Source organism: Ananas comosus, linkage group 14 (assembly GCF_001540865.1).
Source record: "Ananas comosus cultivar F153 linkage group 14, ASM154086v1, whole genome shotgun sequence".
Classification (NCBI taxonomy): Eukaryota; Viridiplantae; Streptophyta; class Magnoliopsida; order Poales; family Bromeliaceae; genus Ananas; species Ananas comosus.
The window spans coordinates 1,472,326-1,487,548 of record NC_033634.1 but is presented as its reverse complement, the minus strand read 5'-3'; the positions used below and the strand labels follow the sequence as shown (position 1 = coordinate 1,487,548).

The window sequence follows — 15,223 nt, the reverse complement described above, 5'->3', positions numbered from 1 at the left end:
TAAAAAAAAGAATTAATTACACACAGCTTCTATAAATATAAAAAATTGTAAATAAATTCCTACAAAGATTAATTTCTTTACGTTATTTCTACAAAAGTGATAATGTTAAGCTAGAAATGACTCCTAATGATTAATGAAACCTAGCAAATCAAAGCTTCCTAATTAGACCAATCCAAACTTTTTGTTGAGCGAGAAATTTCCTACACCAACCATCTCTTTCACTTGTATGGTAAGTTACCATGAAACATCCAAAGTGTGAGGTTGTTAATAGAGAGACACAGGGAAGCTAAGCAAATGAGCATTCTCCCTCTTTGTTCTCAGCCTGTGCTTGTTTTTTACAGGAGAGAGAGACAGAGAGATTAACTAATTGGGAAATATATGTATATACTTTTCAATTACAACTGGAGTAACTACGTTATGTTAAAAAAAAAGCCAATTTGCTCAAATACTAACAAAAGAATCATTTCGCAAATAGTCCATAATTATACATATGCCATTCTCACTAGGGAGCTTCTTTTTGCAGTAAAAAGAAGCATTCCGATGCAAATTTGAAATATCAACTATATCCAAAGTATTAGGCACCAACAGGTAACAGGTATAGATAGAAATAAGGACTATTTTCCAGGATGAAAGAATGGGAGTTTAACTTTTGAACATTCACTTTGACATGCATACATACAAAAACGACTGTACAAGATTCAAAACAACTGGTGCGGCGTACTTTGGAATACTGGGTAGGATATAGAAATAGAGCTTAAGTTCATTAACTGGTAACATTCATGGTCAGCAGAATAACTAACGAATATATTAAACACTGAACCTGAAGTTCTCACAGGTCTCTTAAATATATCATCTGTACCGCCAGTAACAAAAGATTCCACAGATGCTTCTCATTTCTAGCTTGAAAATACCTTTAAATAATCAAATTTCGTAGAAATTAGACCTATAGTTTTACCTGGAAACAATAGACAAATGACATGTGCTCTTCTCAGATCAAGGTCCACCAAATCAATGGGTGAGTGGAAAAGGGCAATGAAGGGAGAGTCCCTGTACTATAGCAGATATTGCAACTTTTGTCTCCCCAAACTTCTCATTTAAACACATCAGCTCCCGAACTTTCTCATATATGGTAATTCACATCACTGTATGTGGGAAGGAAAAAAAAATCTATATTTACTGTAAAAGACCATTTATCCCTTTTGTAAAATGACTTCACTATTTCAGTGTACTTAAAATGGGGCTAAAGAGGCAATTTTATTGAAAGAAGTTCAAATATTGTCTAGTGCCAAGGATGCCATTGCAATATACGAGAAGCTTCGGGATTATTTTACGTGCTTTTAAATAAAAAGCTCAGGAACTAAATAGCAATATTGGGCTATAACAGGGACTAATCATACAGTTTACCCACAATAAGTTGTTGTTGGTAGACTGAAGTTCATACTTGAAGCTCGCTTTTACTCTGGTCTTCCTTGCTTCCTCCCAAATGGCCTGACAGCGCGCTTGGGAATAAATTTTCTATTTGTACCTCCTAATGTATCTTCTTTATTGGGGCGGGTGACAATCCTGAAGGGATGTGCTTCTGTGTTGAAAACCCACTCATCCAAGGGGATGACTGAAGGCGGCGAGAATAAGAGGTAGAGATATTTGAGTGTCTCCGCGAGAAAAAAGCTCTGCATCATGTTGTCCTTTACACCTGTGTTTACCTGACAATGCAACATATATGTGATGTATTAACTCAAATCAATATGACAGCATATGAAACAGGAGATAAAAGATAGAAAAGGGAGAGACCAGGGCCAAAAAATAGAGAATACTTACATCCTTAAGTCCAACATATCCTGACTCTATGCGTGAATTCTTTTCAAATGCTTGGAAAATGTCCCAACCCCAATCTTGGTATGTTTTATTTCCAGTTAAACGCCAGAGGTACATAAGAGACTCGACAGTCTCTGGTCTAAGTATATTCCATGATGTGCCCACACTCATGTCCTGTAATTATGTAGTATAAATTACGGAAAAAAATTGCCAAAAAGTAGCTTTGCAGATAAAGGAAAACTTAAACATTGAGAGACAAGTTCATGTCACCTGTCCAGAATGAAAGAAATAATTCTCTCCAGCTAATTTTGTTGGTGTTGATTGGTAGAAATTATAACAAGTCCGAGCAAGCTGCACCAGTAAAGAACTTTATGACATGATTAGTTAAAATTTACTAAAAGAATGCTGATAACAGCAAATCTCAGGAGGAATGTATTCTACATGAAGTAAGACATTCATGAAACCGTGTGCAAGATACAGAAGGACAATTGTCAGATAAAGAAGACGTATCTATTCCAAAGAAATATAGTTGTTTGTTTACCATTCTAGAATCCTACCAATCATCATACCATTGCCAAATTCTGTCTTCTTTTCCAACTAACCAAACTCCAATTCCAATATATTCAACTTTCTTTTTTTCTTTTTTTTTTTTCATCCCTTTGGTTTAATAATATAACCGAGAAAATTGCTGCAATATTCCAATTAACCAAACTAAAAGCGTAAGGAAACCTAAAAAAAGGCCAAAGAAAGAAAGAAAATCTATCACCTCTTTCGCAAGAGTCATCATTTTCTGGTCTTTTTCTAGACCATAGCCAGAAGCTCCTAAAGCCAACATTCCAGGAACAAAGCAAGCTAATTCATCCATCTGCATACATTAGATACTAGGGCACATGAAACCTTTGAAGGATACAGTAACCAGCGCATCAAACAAGATATTATACAAGAATATAATACAATTGGTGCAAAGAAAAGAAAGAGAGGTTACCTTGTCGGACAAAGTATCACCATTCTTCTCACAGATATATGAGAAAGAAGATGGAGTACTTTTCCTAATTAAGCTCAACAGGCCTTCCATTGAAGTCTCCCACATTTCTCTATGTAAATATGGTTTGACGAATTAAGCAGGGTACTTAAGCATAGTAGTAGGCAAGCAATATAAAATGCAGTCAAGAATCCGAAGCAAGGGCTTTTAAGCCATAATTAGGATATTACAGTAATTACAAGTTCAAATAATGGCAAATAATATGCTCTAACCTGTAATGCCTCACCGCGTCGGTTTTGTTCCCTTGTATCCAAACTTTAAGTAAATACTCATAGAAACTGCAATACATTCAGCTCTTAAATTAGAAAATCATTGGCATGAACAGTAAGCAGCAGCGCAAAAAAGAAACACAATAAAAATGGCAAGAAAATGTCCTAGTAAAATTACTAATTTATTCAAAACTTAAGTATGTAAAAAGGAGAATTCACATATACAAACTACCAGAAGTGCATATGTGCCCCTGTATATAGACATTGTTATCTAACTGTATGACAATTATGCAGCTTCCCAACTCTTGAAACAACGTAAAGCAAATTAGATATTTTTCTTGAAGGTATAGCATGTAACAGTAAACTTTTGGGGAGCAAAAAATGTACTTAGGATTCTCAGTAAGTCAAAAATGCAAGAATGTGCTGTTGGAAAGGCATAGCGTACAAAAATTAGCAGAAGATTAGTACTTACCTATCACCCATAGCACCAAATGTAATTGTCGAGTATGATGGAGTCCCTGAATGAGGATTTATGAAAATTGGAAGCAAACCATCTTTAGGATATATCTTCTGGAGTTGTTTGATAGTATTTTCAACCTAAAGATAGCATGATGACACTCATTAAAAAGCACACTCAAAAAGTTAATATCTTAGTGGATAATCACATTAAAATACATCAGTGGATCAAGTTGATAAGCATGCACACCACAATTAGATTCTACATAATTGTTTCAGAGAATACATATTCTACATCTACTTAAAAAGCAGCTTATTGGCCGCTTCGCAATAACATTTTAGAAAATAGCAAGCCAGGTATATTGTAAAGTACAGCATGTTCTTACATGTTTTTTCAGGAATTATGTCATGATTTTCAGTATTAATGCCCCGTGTTCCCACAAGAAGCCTCCATACCCCCAAACGGATGTTTTTAACACTATAGATAGAATATTATATACTTTTATTATCGTACATTGGACTATTCAATTAAGATCAGAAAGTACATCTGTGACTCTCCTCCCCCTCCATTCAATAAACGTCAGAAGCTAATCTATGCGATGACCATAAAAAATGTTACAGATATTATGCATCATAAAAAAACCATTAGTAGCAACCTCAGATGAATGACTTGACTGTCAACAAGTCTAGGATAAAAGAGTAGCTGATTTAACTTCAGAAGTAATATGGTAACATTAGCAACTAGTTTAAACAACTTGAGGTAAAAATGCTAAAACCTTCTGTTGGTATTTGGGATCTCCTGTCCTCTGTGATAAAGCAATGAATTCAAGTTGCTCAGTGCCAGAATCTGCCAGGATACTGTCTCCCTGTGGAAAGAATAACCATATGAGATGAAGGGTTTGATACATAAATATAGACAAACAGGAAACAGGAATTACATTGATGAAAACTAGGACAAATATCCCAAGTAAGTCCAAAATCTAGGGAATGAACATCAAAAACCAACAGAAAACACTAATTTGAGACACAAGTGAATTGCAGGTTAGATAATTCAGAGAATTGTGGAGAAAGAAACTGAAACTTCGAAATTGCAGAAAGGATTTTTGCAATACACCACGACATAAGTCAAATACAAATTTAGATTCCTAATCATTAATGTATCATCTTTCAAAATTGTCTATCTTAGAAAATATGTCCTGCAATAGACCAAATGCTAATCATGCCGCAAAGCGAAGTCCGTGATTTTCGAGGAGAAATATAGTGGTTGGTATTTTATTCACACTAATAATTTTTGTGTTTGGATCAAGTAATTGACAAATATCAGGGGAATAACAAGAAAGCAATGTCCTGAGATCAAAAGAAACCAATGTCAGTAAACAAGACTGTAAAGCTATAGCCAGTTCCATTGTCTGACTAAGCTTCTACAGATGAATTACGATTATGATTATCCATACCATATCTTGAAAATCACCAAACAGCTATACAAAATCAGAAACTTTAAGTATCCAGTTTAACATGACAAGATGACAAAGAAACAGTATCAGCAGCCATGAGAAGAGAGAAGTTTTTGCTGTAATTTTAAGGTATTGATAATGATAAAAAGAACAACTTGCCGCCTGATTATAAAACAAATCAAGAAAAAAAGGGCAGAAAAGTGATGTTTGATGGCTTACCCCCGTCCATCCAGGATTATGAGCTCTGCCATAAGCAAAGTTAATTCTGTTATATGGTATACCAGATGTTGTATTCCATGCTGGTAGCAACCTATCAGCTAAGTCTTTAGCCTTCTCAAGAAATACATCATCCCCTGAGAGATCATATGCACTAAGGAGTCCACCAAGGATCCTGTAGTATAAGGAGATCCAGTAGAAACATGAAATTAGGCAAACTACGAGTAGAAAGAAGTTGTTCTTTCATCTTGCACTCTGATGATCTATGCAACAATGCCCAAGTCCAACATATTTGAAAGTTCATAACTAAGTACCAAACAGGTAAGTATGAAGAGTGCAAAAGAAAATAATAGTTACAGTACAAAAATAATAATAATAAACCTTATAACGCAACCTTATGGTTGTCTCGAAGACACTTGCTTCATAATCCTTCTCGAAATCTAATGAGTTTGCAACCCAACTGTCATCAAGCAGTGAATAAGAGTTAGATATGTAAAGAAGCAGTCTCTTGATAAGTTACCGAAATCTAAAATTTCACACAAAATAATATTAATCAATCGCCATGTAATTTGGTTTCACTAGTTTAAAGGAGATTACCAAAAAAGGAACAAGGGTTAAAAAAAATCCGAAGAAAGTTGTAAACTACGCAAGCATGCTATGGAATACATGGCAGAATGTCAATGTATATATGCTCAAAAAGACAAATGAAACCTTCAAATACCAACTTACTCTCTAGCTTTCCGGAATTCATCTTCAAGGCCCATTATGTAGAGCGTATCAAGAGAATCAACAAGTGTAGCTCCAAGACCACCGAAACTATTGACACCATTCTTTGATTGCGGCTGGCAAGGAACAGAAATAAACAACATTAGAATAAAAAAAATAACAAATATAAGATCAAGTTCACAGACAACAATCGTATTTCAAACTTTAAGAACATTATTCAACTCATCACCACCTGAAGCTCATCTTGGCCCCATGCATATGTCACATAAGAGTTCCATGCATGAAGCATAGCCTCCTTCACTTTTTCTCTCCTTTCATCACTAAGGGGATCGAGTTTTACAAGATCCTTCTCCATTAGTTTAACACCTGGTAAGTGTTCATCTGAGCTCTCCAAACGATTCTCTACTTTCCTCAACTACAAGGAAACAACAGAGCATTAAAAGATAGTACCATTCAAAATTATCCAATAGCATAAGACCAATCACAAACTAAACCAAATGATGGAATACGCATACCTGATCTTGAAGCCGATTTAATTGATCTTTTAATCTTCCAACCTCAACCTGAAATCACATTGAACTTCTTAATCGCCATCTTCTAATAGAAGGATGATCTACGCTCAAGTTTACTACTCCACGTTACATAACAACACCACTCACCCATTTCAGTGCAACCAAAATGTTCTCCAAATACCAAAAACAAAAAGGACTATAAATCAAAGAAGATCTCCTCGATACTTGATTGAAGATAAAACTGCCACTGCTTTCACGTGAAAAAGGGACGAACTTTACAAAAATCTAGGCGATTAATAGAAGAAACTAAATCCAACTCTTTCTAAAATATTGCTCCAAATACATAACAAATAGAAATGAAACGAATTTGCCACCGATCATTGTGGCATGACCTAAACAACTCCAAATCTAATCAAATAACAACAGTAGAAAGCGATCCGATCTACGAGGGGACACACTACGAGATCGGGAGGGAGGACGCACCTCGTGCTCGCGGACTAGGGTTTGGCGGTCCCAGACGGCGAAGGTGGCGAAGACGAAGGCTACGAAGAGTAGCGCGAGGCGCGCCGGCCGCTTCAGATAGTACGAGGGGTGGAGGTAGCGCCACCGGGCCGACGAGGACGAGGACCTGCTCCGCGCCATCGCCCCTTCTCCACCACTGACACACCGCCGCCGCCGCCGGAGACAGGGACGGAGCCAAGATACGAAGATCCGAACCCTAGAATCGCACCTCTTCGTGTCCTTCGCTAGCGAAGTCTCTCGTCTCCGACTCTTCCGGGGGAGGGGTGGGAAGAGGAAGAGGAGGACGAGGGCGACGACGATAGTGATCCGAGGGAGAAGCTATAACATGCGAAGTCGCTTCGAAGCGAGGCGAGACATGTTTTGGTCGGCGTCGACGACGACGAGGGGCCCACCACCACTGACACTTCGTAGTGGTGCCATATATATATATATGTATTTTTTATGCGGACGTGTTCATAAATGATTTGACCATTTTACTACTATTAGTATATTATTATTATTATTATTATTATTATATTAATTGAGGATAAATGACCAAATATCTAATTAGTTAGGAGGATAGAAATTCCATTAACCATAATTTGAGTAACTTTAGTCACCTCAACTATATAGTTTAGTGATTGTTATTCGGAGTGGCTTTTCAAGCGATTCATGTGTAATAAAGGCATGCTCAAATACGTATTTTCTGATAAAACATTTTTTCTCAGCTTTTACTTATTAAGCAGGATTCAAAAGTATTCAATTGTAGGTAAAAACATATAAAATTTACCTAGAGTGTGAACTACTGTAAATGGAGTATTCAATCTCTCAAAATTTAAATTTTATCGTTTAGCCTTTCAATTTATTTGATCTGAGTCAATGACACTTTAACTTCAAACTTTTGTCGTGTGATTTATCTCTACAGACTTAGTTAATATACTTTATATAATTTTTACAACATAAATTAATCAAAATAAACAATTAACTTGAATTTGAAAGTCAAAGTGCTACCAACTAACTCAGCTCAAATAAATAAAAAATGGATAGTAAAGCCAAAATTTTAAAAGATTGAATAGCCAACTCAAAATGATTCATAATACAGAGAAGTTCAGTACAATTTTACCTTTTTATATAATACCTTCTATTAATTATTATTATTATTATATTATGTATGCAAGTATTATTGTATGGGTAGCACAGGCTAGTGAGATAAGAATACATAGCAGTGTTAGAACGGTCGGATTCATGTCGGATCTAAACGAATCAAGTCCAATAAACTTAGGTATCGATGAATAGTTTCTAGGTTGAAGATTCCTAGTAGCAGTTGGGAGGATCCATCAATTCACTTCTAGCTGGAAAAGAATTGCTTTTGTTGGATCACTTTAATAACAGTTTGAAGCAGGTTGTTAGATGATACACTCTGCAGTTGCACCTACCATGTTATGATGATGTTCAATTCATGATCAACCTCTCAACATTCGTAGTCAAGGTTGATAGGAGTAAATGCTACATATACCTCTAATAGTACCTCACAATGCATTCCATGAGCGAGCATACATACATCACCGCAAGTTGATCTTTCAAAATTCAAATATTAAACATCAAACAAGAAAGAACCATCCTCAGAAGAAGTACATTGATTACACGGCAATCTGTCCCTAGGGCTCACTAGATACAAAAGTTCTCCAAGCGGAGTTCCAAGTTTGTTAAAATTAGATGTCAGATACACAAGGATTGGATAATAATAAAGAAAAAGTTGATACAGTTTCGGACGTCTCTGCATCAACTGAAAGAAATCCCATCTCACATTCTCTCATCATATTATACATGTAAGCTAACAACTTACGATCTCAAGGAGCAATTGAAGAACCAGCAAGAACACACAACTCTTCCGCAATAAATCCTAACACGGCATTTCGCAAGAGCTTTTCACAATCCATGATGGCCATTAACAGAAGCAGGAAGGGCCTGAGCTGCTCCTGCTTCAGTAAAGTTGCTCTGGAGAGGAAGAATATAAGGCAGAAATTAACAAAGAGTTGGAACAAAAAAAATGTGGAATACGATGTGCAATTATTCTACAAGGAATCAGTGATTTTTTTTTTAATGGAGAGAACAGAGCAAAAATTCGCAATTACCCCTTCTTTTGGTGGTTCTGGCAATGCATTCGGAATTGCAGGTGTTGGATTCTTTGAAAGATCCCTCATCATCCCCTGTGAGTCCAGATTACGGAGGGAGCATAAGTTGGTATTAAATAAAAATAAGTCGAGATAAGGTCAAATAGAATGAGGATTGAGGAGCATTTACATATAGATATTTTAGTATGCTTTTAAGGGCCCGTTTGATATTGCTGCCCATCTAATGCTAGTAGGCAAAAGAGAGTTAAGGTGAATCATACAAAACTATACTTCTCTGTTTCCTAGTAGGACTGCAAAAAATATATGCTAAGTCCTAACCGACTCATTGCAATATGCGGAATGTGAGAATACGTACAGAAACAAATAGAATATTTTTCCATCATATTTTCTCAGCATAGATAACACAATCTGCCGGCAATCCCAAAACGAAGCCTACGTTCTTCTAATAAAGAACCTTTTAACTTGACCCATTTTGATTGGAGCAATTCATCCAAAGTGGATTTGCCAAAGGATGCTAATGGCAGTTTCGAGTCTTGACAGATGGAGGTAACCTCATCATATTTTGTGAATTATAATTCTCTTTCATTTTAGAAAATCTAGTGAAATGGATAGAAATCCACAAACCAAGAATGCATGCAAATCACAACACATGAGGTCTGCACAATATATTATCTACATACAACAGAAAGCAGATTTATACTGTCAATCTATTAATATGAATAATACCATATTCCTCATCATAGCAAAGCATTTCAAGACAGCTCTCTCCTTTTTTTTTTCCCGAGTAAACTATTTTTTGAGTCAGGCTAGTTGAGCTGCTTGTGCACAATATTGGGTTAAAATAAACTTCCCAAAGCAAACCAAACTTTTCAACTAATATTTTGAGGTTTCAATTGGGAAATTCTAAACAACAAGGGCTTTTCAGTTTTCTGTTCTGTTTTACAAATAAATAATAAATATTGGGGCCATTTCCCGCATTTTACAAAAATATTAGTATACAGTTTAAGCAGATTGACACGTACATACATAAGAGTGTCTGCACATTTAACAATTGTAGGTTGAAACACTATGATCTTTAAATTGAAAATCTAGCAATTATGATTAAAAAGACAAAAACTGAAGATATATGAAGCCTAAACCAAATTAACCAACTGAACTAAACAAAACTATTACACAGGTCATCTCCATTTTATTAAATTTTAATTGGTTTGAATAAAGTAGAAAACCAAAGTTTTGAGTTTGGTCCAGTTTTCTCCAAAAAATCAGCAAATCAACAAAATGCACTCCTCTAAATCAAGCAATGGTTTCATGCATAAGGTCAAGAGATCTATTTTTCATGATGTCTTAGCTAAAAGATGCCACAAGTATAATTTGCGTAGCTTGAGCTGTAAACATTACATAACAAAGTTCGATGTATGGAGAGAAGCTACAGGTCTTATTTGCAATGCTTTCAACAAATAGAAGTCCATTCAAGTAAACAAAGCTACTCTGAATAGCATAGCAGAAGGGGCGCATACTTTAAAGATATACCTTATTTGCCCAAACAAGCCCACAAGCATTGCATAGAGTCCTTGGTCCGTCAGGTCCACGTCGCATCATTGGTGTAGCTTTGGCACTGATGCCACAGTGATGACATCTGAAATTAATTTATAAAGAAAAACATTGACATCAGCTTACAAGAGCATTATAGCATTGCTAATGGAAAAAGGCTAACACTCAAAATAAGAAAAGAGATCTTCATACTCTGAAGTATCTCCCTTCTACATGCTTATCAATGAACATATAAAGGAGAAAATAGAAATGATGACAAAATTGTAGCATGGAATACAAGAAATAGGAGGATGATGGCATGTATATATAAACTTTTTATGATGATAAAGATAATTTGAAGTTAATGTGATATAGTCATTTCCCTATTAGAAGGGACAACCAAATACAAAGTTCCCACAGCTTACAGGTCAAGTGTACACAACCTTAATCACATTTGAAGAGATTGTCACAGTCCACAAGTAATTTTGCTTTATCAAGATATGAATTTTTGGGTAAGCAAATAAACAAGATACACTCATCTCACTCCAATTGTACTTGCTCAACGTACTTGATGAAAGTGGCATTAGAACAAGAAGTGCTGCTCAAAACAAGACAGTATCAAACTCACTCAGATGCTGCAGGGGGGCGATTATCAGGTGGTGGGGTCCACTGCTGTGCACTGGTGTCCCAAATTGCAGCATCATTTGTTGAATCTTCAGGCTTTGACTTGGACGATATGAACTGCCCTTTATTACGTTGCATCCTGCAATCACGTAGAATCATCATTTCATAAGCAAAAGGACACACCTGCTAAACGATTAAGTATCCATAATAAAAGTTGCAAATAGGGAAATGAACATGAAGTCGCATAAAACTAGTGGAACACAAGTCAACTAGATCTGTTCGTCGACCTTAATCAACTAATCAATGGGATTCAATTTTTTATGTGGGTTTAATTCAGGTTCGATCTTCAGTGAGTTTAGATTTGCCCACAGAGTCAATCGGATAAAGTCAAGACGTCCTATGGTACAATTAAGTCAATGTTCACTATTTTGACCTAAACAAACGCAAGGATTGAAACCTGTGGTGGAACCGTGTTCTACAGTAGTGGCTGTCAAGCTAATTGAACCAACCGGCCTGCTGACGAAAACATGCAGAGGCCTAATGTTCTTCTGCTCTGTTCGGATTGTTATATGGTCTAGGAACCACATCTTAATCTGTATGTATGAATCAATAACAAATGGCTCAAAGCCTAATTGCATGATCTTGGAACCATACTATTCAGCCAAGACTGCAGGATCAATTATACAGCTCATTTTCTCACAACTGCAAGTATAATGATACATAAAATGCAATATCCACATATATATTTTAAATAGATATTAGGGTATAGCATGGAAAGTGGTGTTTGTCAGATAAGTATTCAAAGAAATGCCAACTCTAATACTAAATGATTAAACTATGGTGGCAGAGCACAAGAAAATAAGAACTCTTTCCAGAGCTATATGTGTGGCACCAGATTTACCTAAGAGCAACCTCTTTGCGAACAGTGTAACGAATTTTCTTTTCAAAATTCCTCTCTTTCCTCTTTTCCCTGAACCTCATTAAGGAAGCAACTCTGTGCGGCAAGTTTATCCGCTGCTGAGACACATTAAAAATCAGAAGCAAGTTAGCAGCTCCAATACAGCGACAAACATAATAGATAGATTATTGGTGAAAAAAGAATAATACCCTATTATGGGAAGAAGATGGAAAAGGATTTGTGGTGCTAGTGCTTATTTCTCTTCCCCCCAACAGCAAAAGCACAGCTTGAACCTAAAGCAAGTAACATCGAACGGCATAAATCTTTATATAGTTTCAAGATATCACAAAAGACTCCACCAGGATCTGTTTAGCCCGGGTGAAGCTTCCACATCAGTTTTATAGGAGAAGCGCTGCGGAAGCATAAGCTTCAACCTGAACTTCTACTATCGAGCCAAAAACTCTTCAAATTTTCATCATACCAAAAGCTCCAGTCTCATTGTTTGCCAAACAACTCAATTCAATTTCAGGGATCAGAAGCTTAAAGGCTGTTTAGGCCCCACTGGAACTTTTGCAGTAATGCCGGTGAGAAAAGCTGTTTGAAAAAACTCAAACAGCTACTGTCAAAATCACCTCCCCCAACTTCCTAGTGCAGCAGAAACAGAATCGTCAAACTGGTGCTTCTACTTTCACAGCTCAGAAACTCATTTCAGCTTCCGAGCCACAGCAAAAGCTCCAAACTTATCATTTGCCAAACAACTACCACAGACACATATAAGATCTTAGAGATTAGAGCACACAAAATTGCAAATTTGGTACCTTTTCGGGGGTAACGGAGTCGAACACATACACCTCGCCCTGAAACGAGAGGGTGAGTTGATTATCCCCTACATGAGGAGCCAACATCCCGTGATGCTCCCCCGAATGCCCCGGATCGCAGGGCCCGTCCACCTCCATCCCCTCACCCTCTCCATGGCCACCGCCTCCGCCGCCGCGGCCGATGCTATCCTCCGCCTCCTCGTACCTCTCAATGCCCTGGGCGTCCGCGGCCGCGATGAGCTGCGCCTCCTCGACGCCGCCGCCGACGCCCGCCGGAATATGCCCGTGGTGGCCGGAGAATCGGCCGCCGGAGCCCGGCTTCGCCTCCGCCGCAGGGTTAGGGTTTTCACTCATCCCCGAATCCTCTCCTCGCACACCGTCCTTCACTGATCCTCTGACGCCCTAAAGCCACTAAAAAGTTCGGACCGAACTACCTAAAAAAAAAAACCCTAGTACCGAATCAAACGTCGAGAATCGGAGAAGAAGAATGAGGATTTGGAGCGAATTAGGGTTGAAGCGAGCTCTGAAGCAGCGTAGGGATCGGGCATGGGAGAAAGGTGTGGACTTTGGAGGACGGAGGGAAGGGGGGGATGAAGAGAAACCCTAGAATTGCGAAGGAGAGGTGAGAGGGAAGAGTAAGAGGAGGAGAGTACGAGAGGTTTTTATGCGGTCGTACGCATATATGCGGGGAATACGATTTGACCGCTGACATCTTAATTAAAAGTAGAACTAGATTTGCTTTTAACGTCATAAATATAAATAATAACATGACTTTTCTCTGTGTGTGTATTTATATTTATATTATAAATAAACTAAAAAAATAATATGTAAATTTTACAATGCATCCATCCAAAAATTAAATTTTTCAAAAATTTTTAATATTAAAAAAATTGATAAAATTAGAAGAAAAATGTTAAGACTTTTAATTGAAATACAGTGTAAGATTTACATCAAGTTTTGCATGTACAATAAAATTATTGAATCTCTCTCTATATCTCTCTCTCTCTCTCTCTCTCTATATATATATATATATATAGAGTTGAGCTATGATATTTTTACAAGTATCACCATCATGGTGCTATTAGGTTTTAAGTCATTGGATCTACTTTTTAATTATTAATAGTCTTTGGATTAAACACTATTCCACCTACCACCACCTACCACCATCATCTCAACCTCACATCTCTCCATCCAAGGGTTAAAAACATACAAGTATCATCCCCATGATACTTTTACAAGTATTCTAGTCCTACTCTATATATATATATATATTTTTTATTTTGGGTATAGATTTATCTGTAGTTCGTGCTTGTACATAGTATTATCAGCATAAGACATAATTTAAATTAAAAATGTAAAGCCTACGAAGGAGGAGAGGATTCGTGATTGGGATCCTCTTTCTTTTACATATTTGTAGAAAGAGAGAATCCAATTGACATGTCTACTTTTACTTATACTTTATGAAAGAAGAAAAACTATAAACAACTCTAATATCAGATTCGTTATATTTAATCATGTTAGTTTGTAAATAGCAATTAGATTCAACATGCTTTCTTAGCCAATATCATGTCAACTCTATTAGCATGTTATCTAAATTGTAAATAGCAATTTCTTCAAGATGGTTGGCATATTTAGCACTATGAAGACGTTTGTTGCTACCTAACTCCTTTTTTGTTAAAAGGGAGGCAAATATGGTAGCGGATTGGCCGGCTATCAGAGCTAACTCGCCTCAACCTTTCTTATTTACTAACGCAAATCGGCATCTAGAGTTATTTCGCATGTTAGATAAGGATATAGAGTCTTTTTTATTTTTTCGTGATAAAGATGTATTTTCTATTGAACTTTGCTATGAACGACTACACTTTGGTATCTTGTTTTGTATTACTCCTTGCCTTTTTCTGGTAAAAATAAAAAAGAAAGATTCAAGTTATATGGTTTCTATCTATCACTTTTCTCCTATTTATACCATATGTGTTCTTCGCTTGCAAGCATTATCAAGAAGAATGGTTATCAACTTTCAAAAAAAAAAAAAAAAATCATGCATGACTATTTTTTTCACCTTAATTGGAATAAAATAGCAGCATCACTGAAACCCATAACCCCATTAATTAATTAACATCTCTTAGTTTCCATTAGAGTGCAATATTTTTTTTCCCTTCCTTCGCCAAGAATAATCTTCTACAATATAGTATGCTATGCCACTATTGTCAAATGAACAATTTGATCTTAGTAATCAATTTCATGAGTCATTTATGTGAATACACACTATACTTTCAAAGTATGAAGG

At 36.6% G+C, this 15,223-nt stretch overlaps 2 protein-coding genes across 5 annotated transcripts; both read right to left on the bottom strand.

Moving 5' to 3' along the window:
* Window positions 628-7,354, bottom strand: LOC109720494 (mannosyl-oligosaccharide 1,2-alpha-mannosidase MNS1-like). 2 transcript variants are annotated; one of them, XM_020247649.1, is made up of 15 exons: window positions 6,914-7,354; window positions 6,434-6,481; window positions 6,151-6,333; window positions 5,922-6,034; window positions 5,587-5,652; window positions 5,196-5,367; window positions 4,299-4,388; window positions 3,539-3,663; window positions 3,070-3,135; window positions 2,801-2,909; window positions 2,582-2,680; window positions 2,086-2,166; window positions 1,819-1,989; window positions 1,409-1,703; window positions 628-955 (listed from the first exon to the last, which is right to left on the bottom strand). In XM_020247649.1, exons 1-14 carry the CDS (start codon window positions 7,070-7,072, stop codon window positions 1,455-1,457), a joined length of 1,731 nt encoding a protein of 576 aa, XP_020103238.1. In that variant the 5' UTR covers window positions 7,073-7,354; the 3' UTR covers window positions 628-955; window positions 1,409-1,454. The 2 variants fall into 2 exon arrangements, with proteins under 2 accessions (XP_020103238.1, XP_020103237.1); XM_020247648.1 differs by having other exon boundaries at window positions 628-1,703.
* LOC109720666 (GATA transcription factor 20-like) lies at window positions 8,504-13,610 on the bottom strand. Of its 3 annotated transcripts, none has more exons than XM_020247921.1 (7): window positions 12,937-13,610; window positions 12,328-12,411; window positions 12,122-12,234; window positions 11,225-11,359; window positions 10,597-10,702; window positions 9,067-9,141; window positions 8,504-8,929 (listed from the first exon to the last, which is right to left on the bottom strand). In XM_020247921.1, the coding sequence occupies exons 1-7, from the start codon at window positions 13,288-13,290 to the stop codon at window positions 8,861-8,863; spliced, it is 936 nt and encodes a 311-aa protein (XP_020103510.1). In that variant the 5' UTR covers window positions 13,291-13,610; the 3' UTR covers window positions 8,504-8,860. The 3 variants fall into 3 exon arrangements, with proteins under 3 accessions (XP_020103510.1, XP_020103509.1, XP_020103511.1); XM_020247920.1 differs by having other exon boundaries at window positions 12,122-12,237; window positions 12,937-13,607; XM_020247922.1 differs by lacking the exon at window positions 12,328-12,411.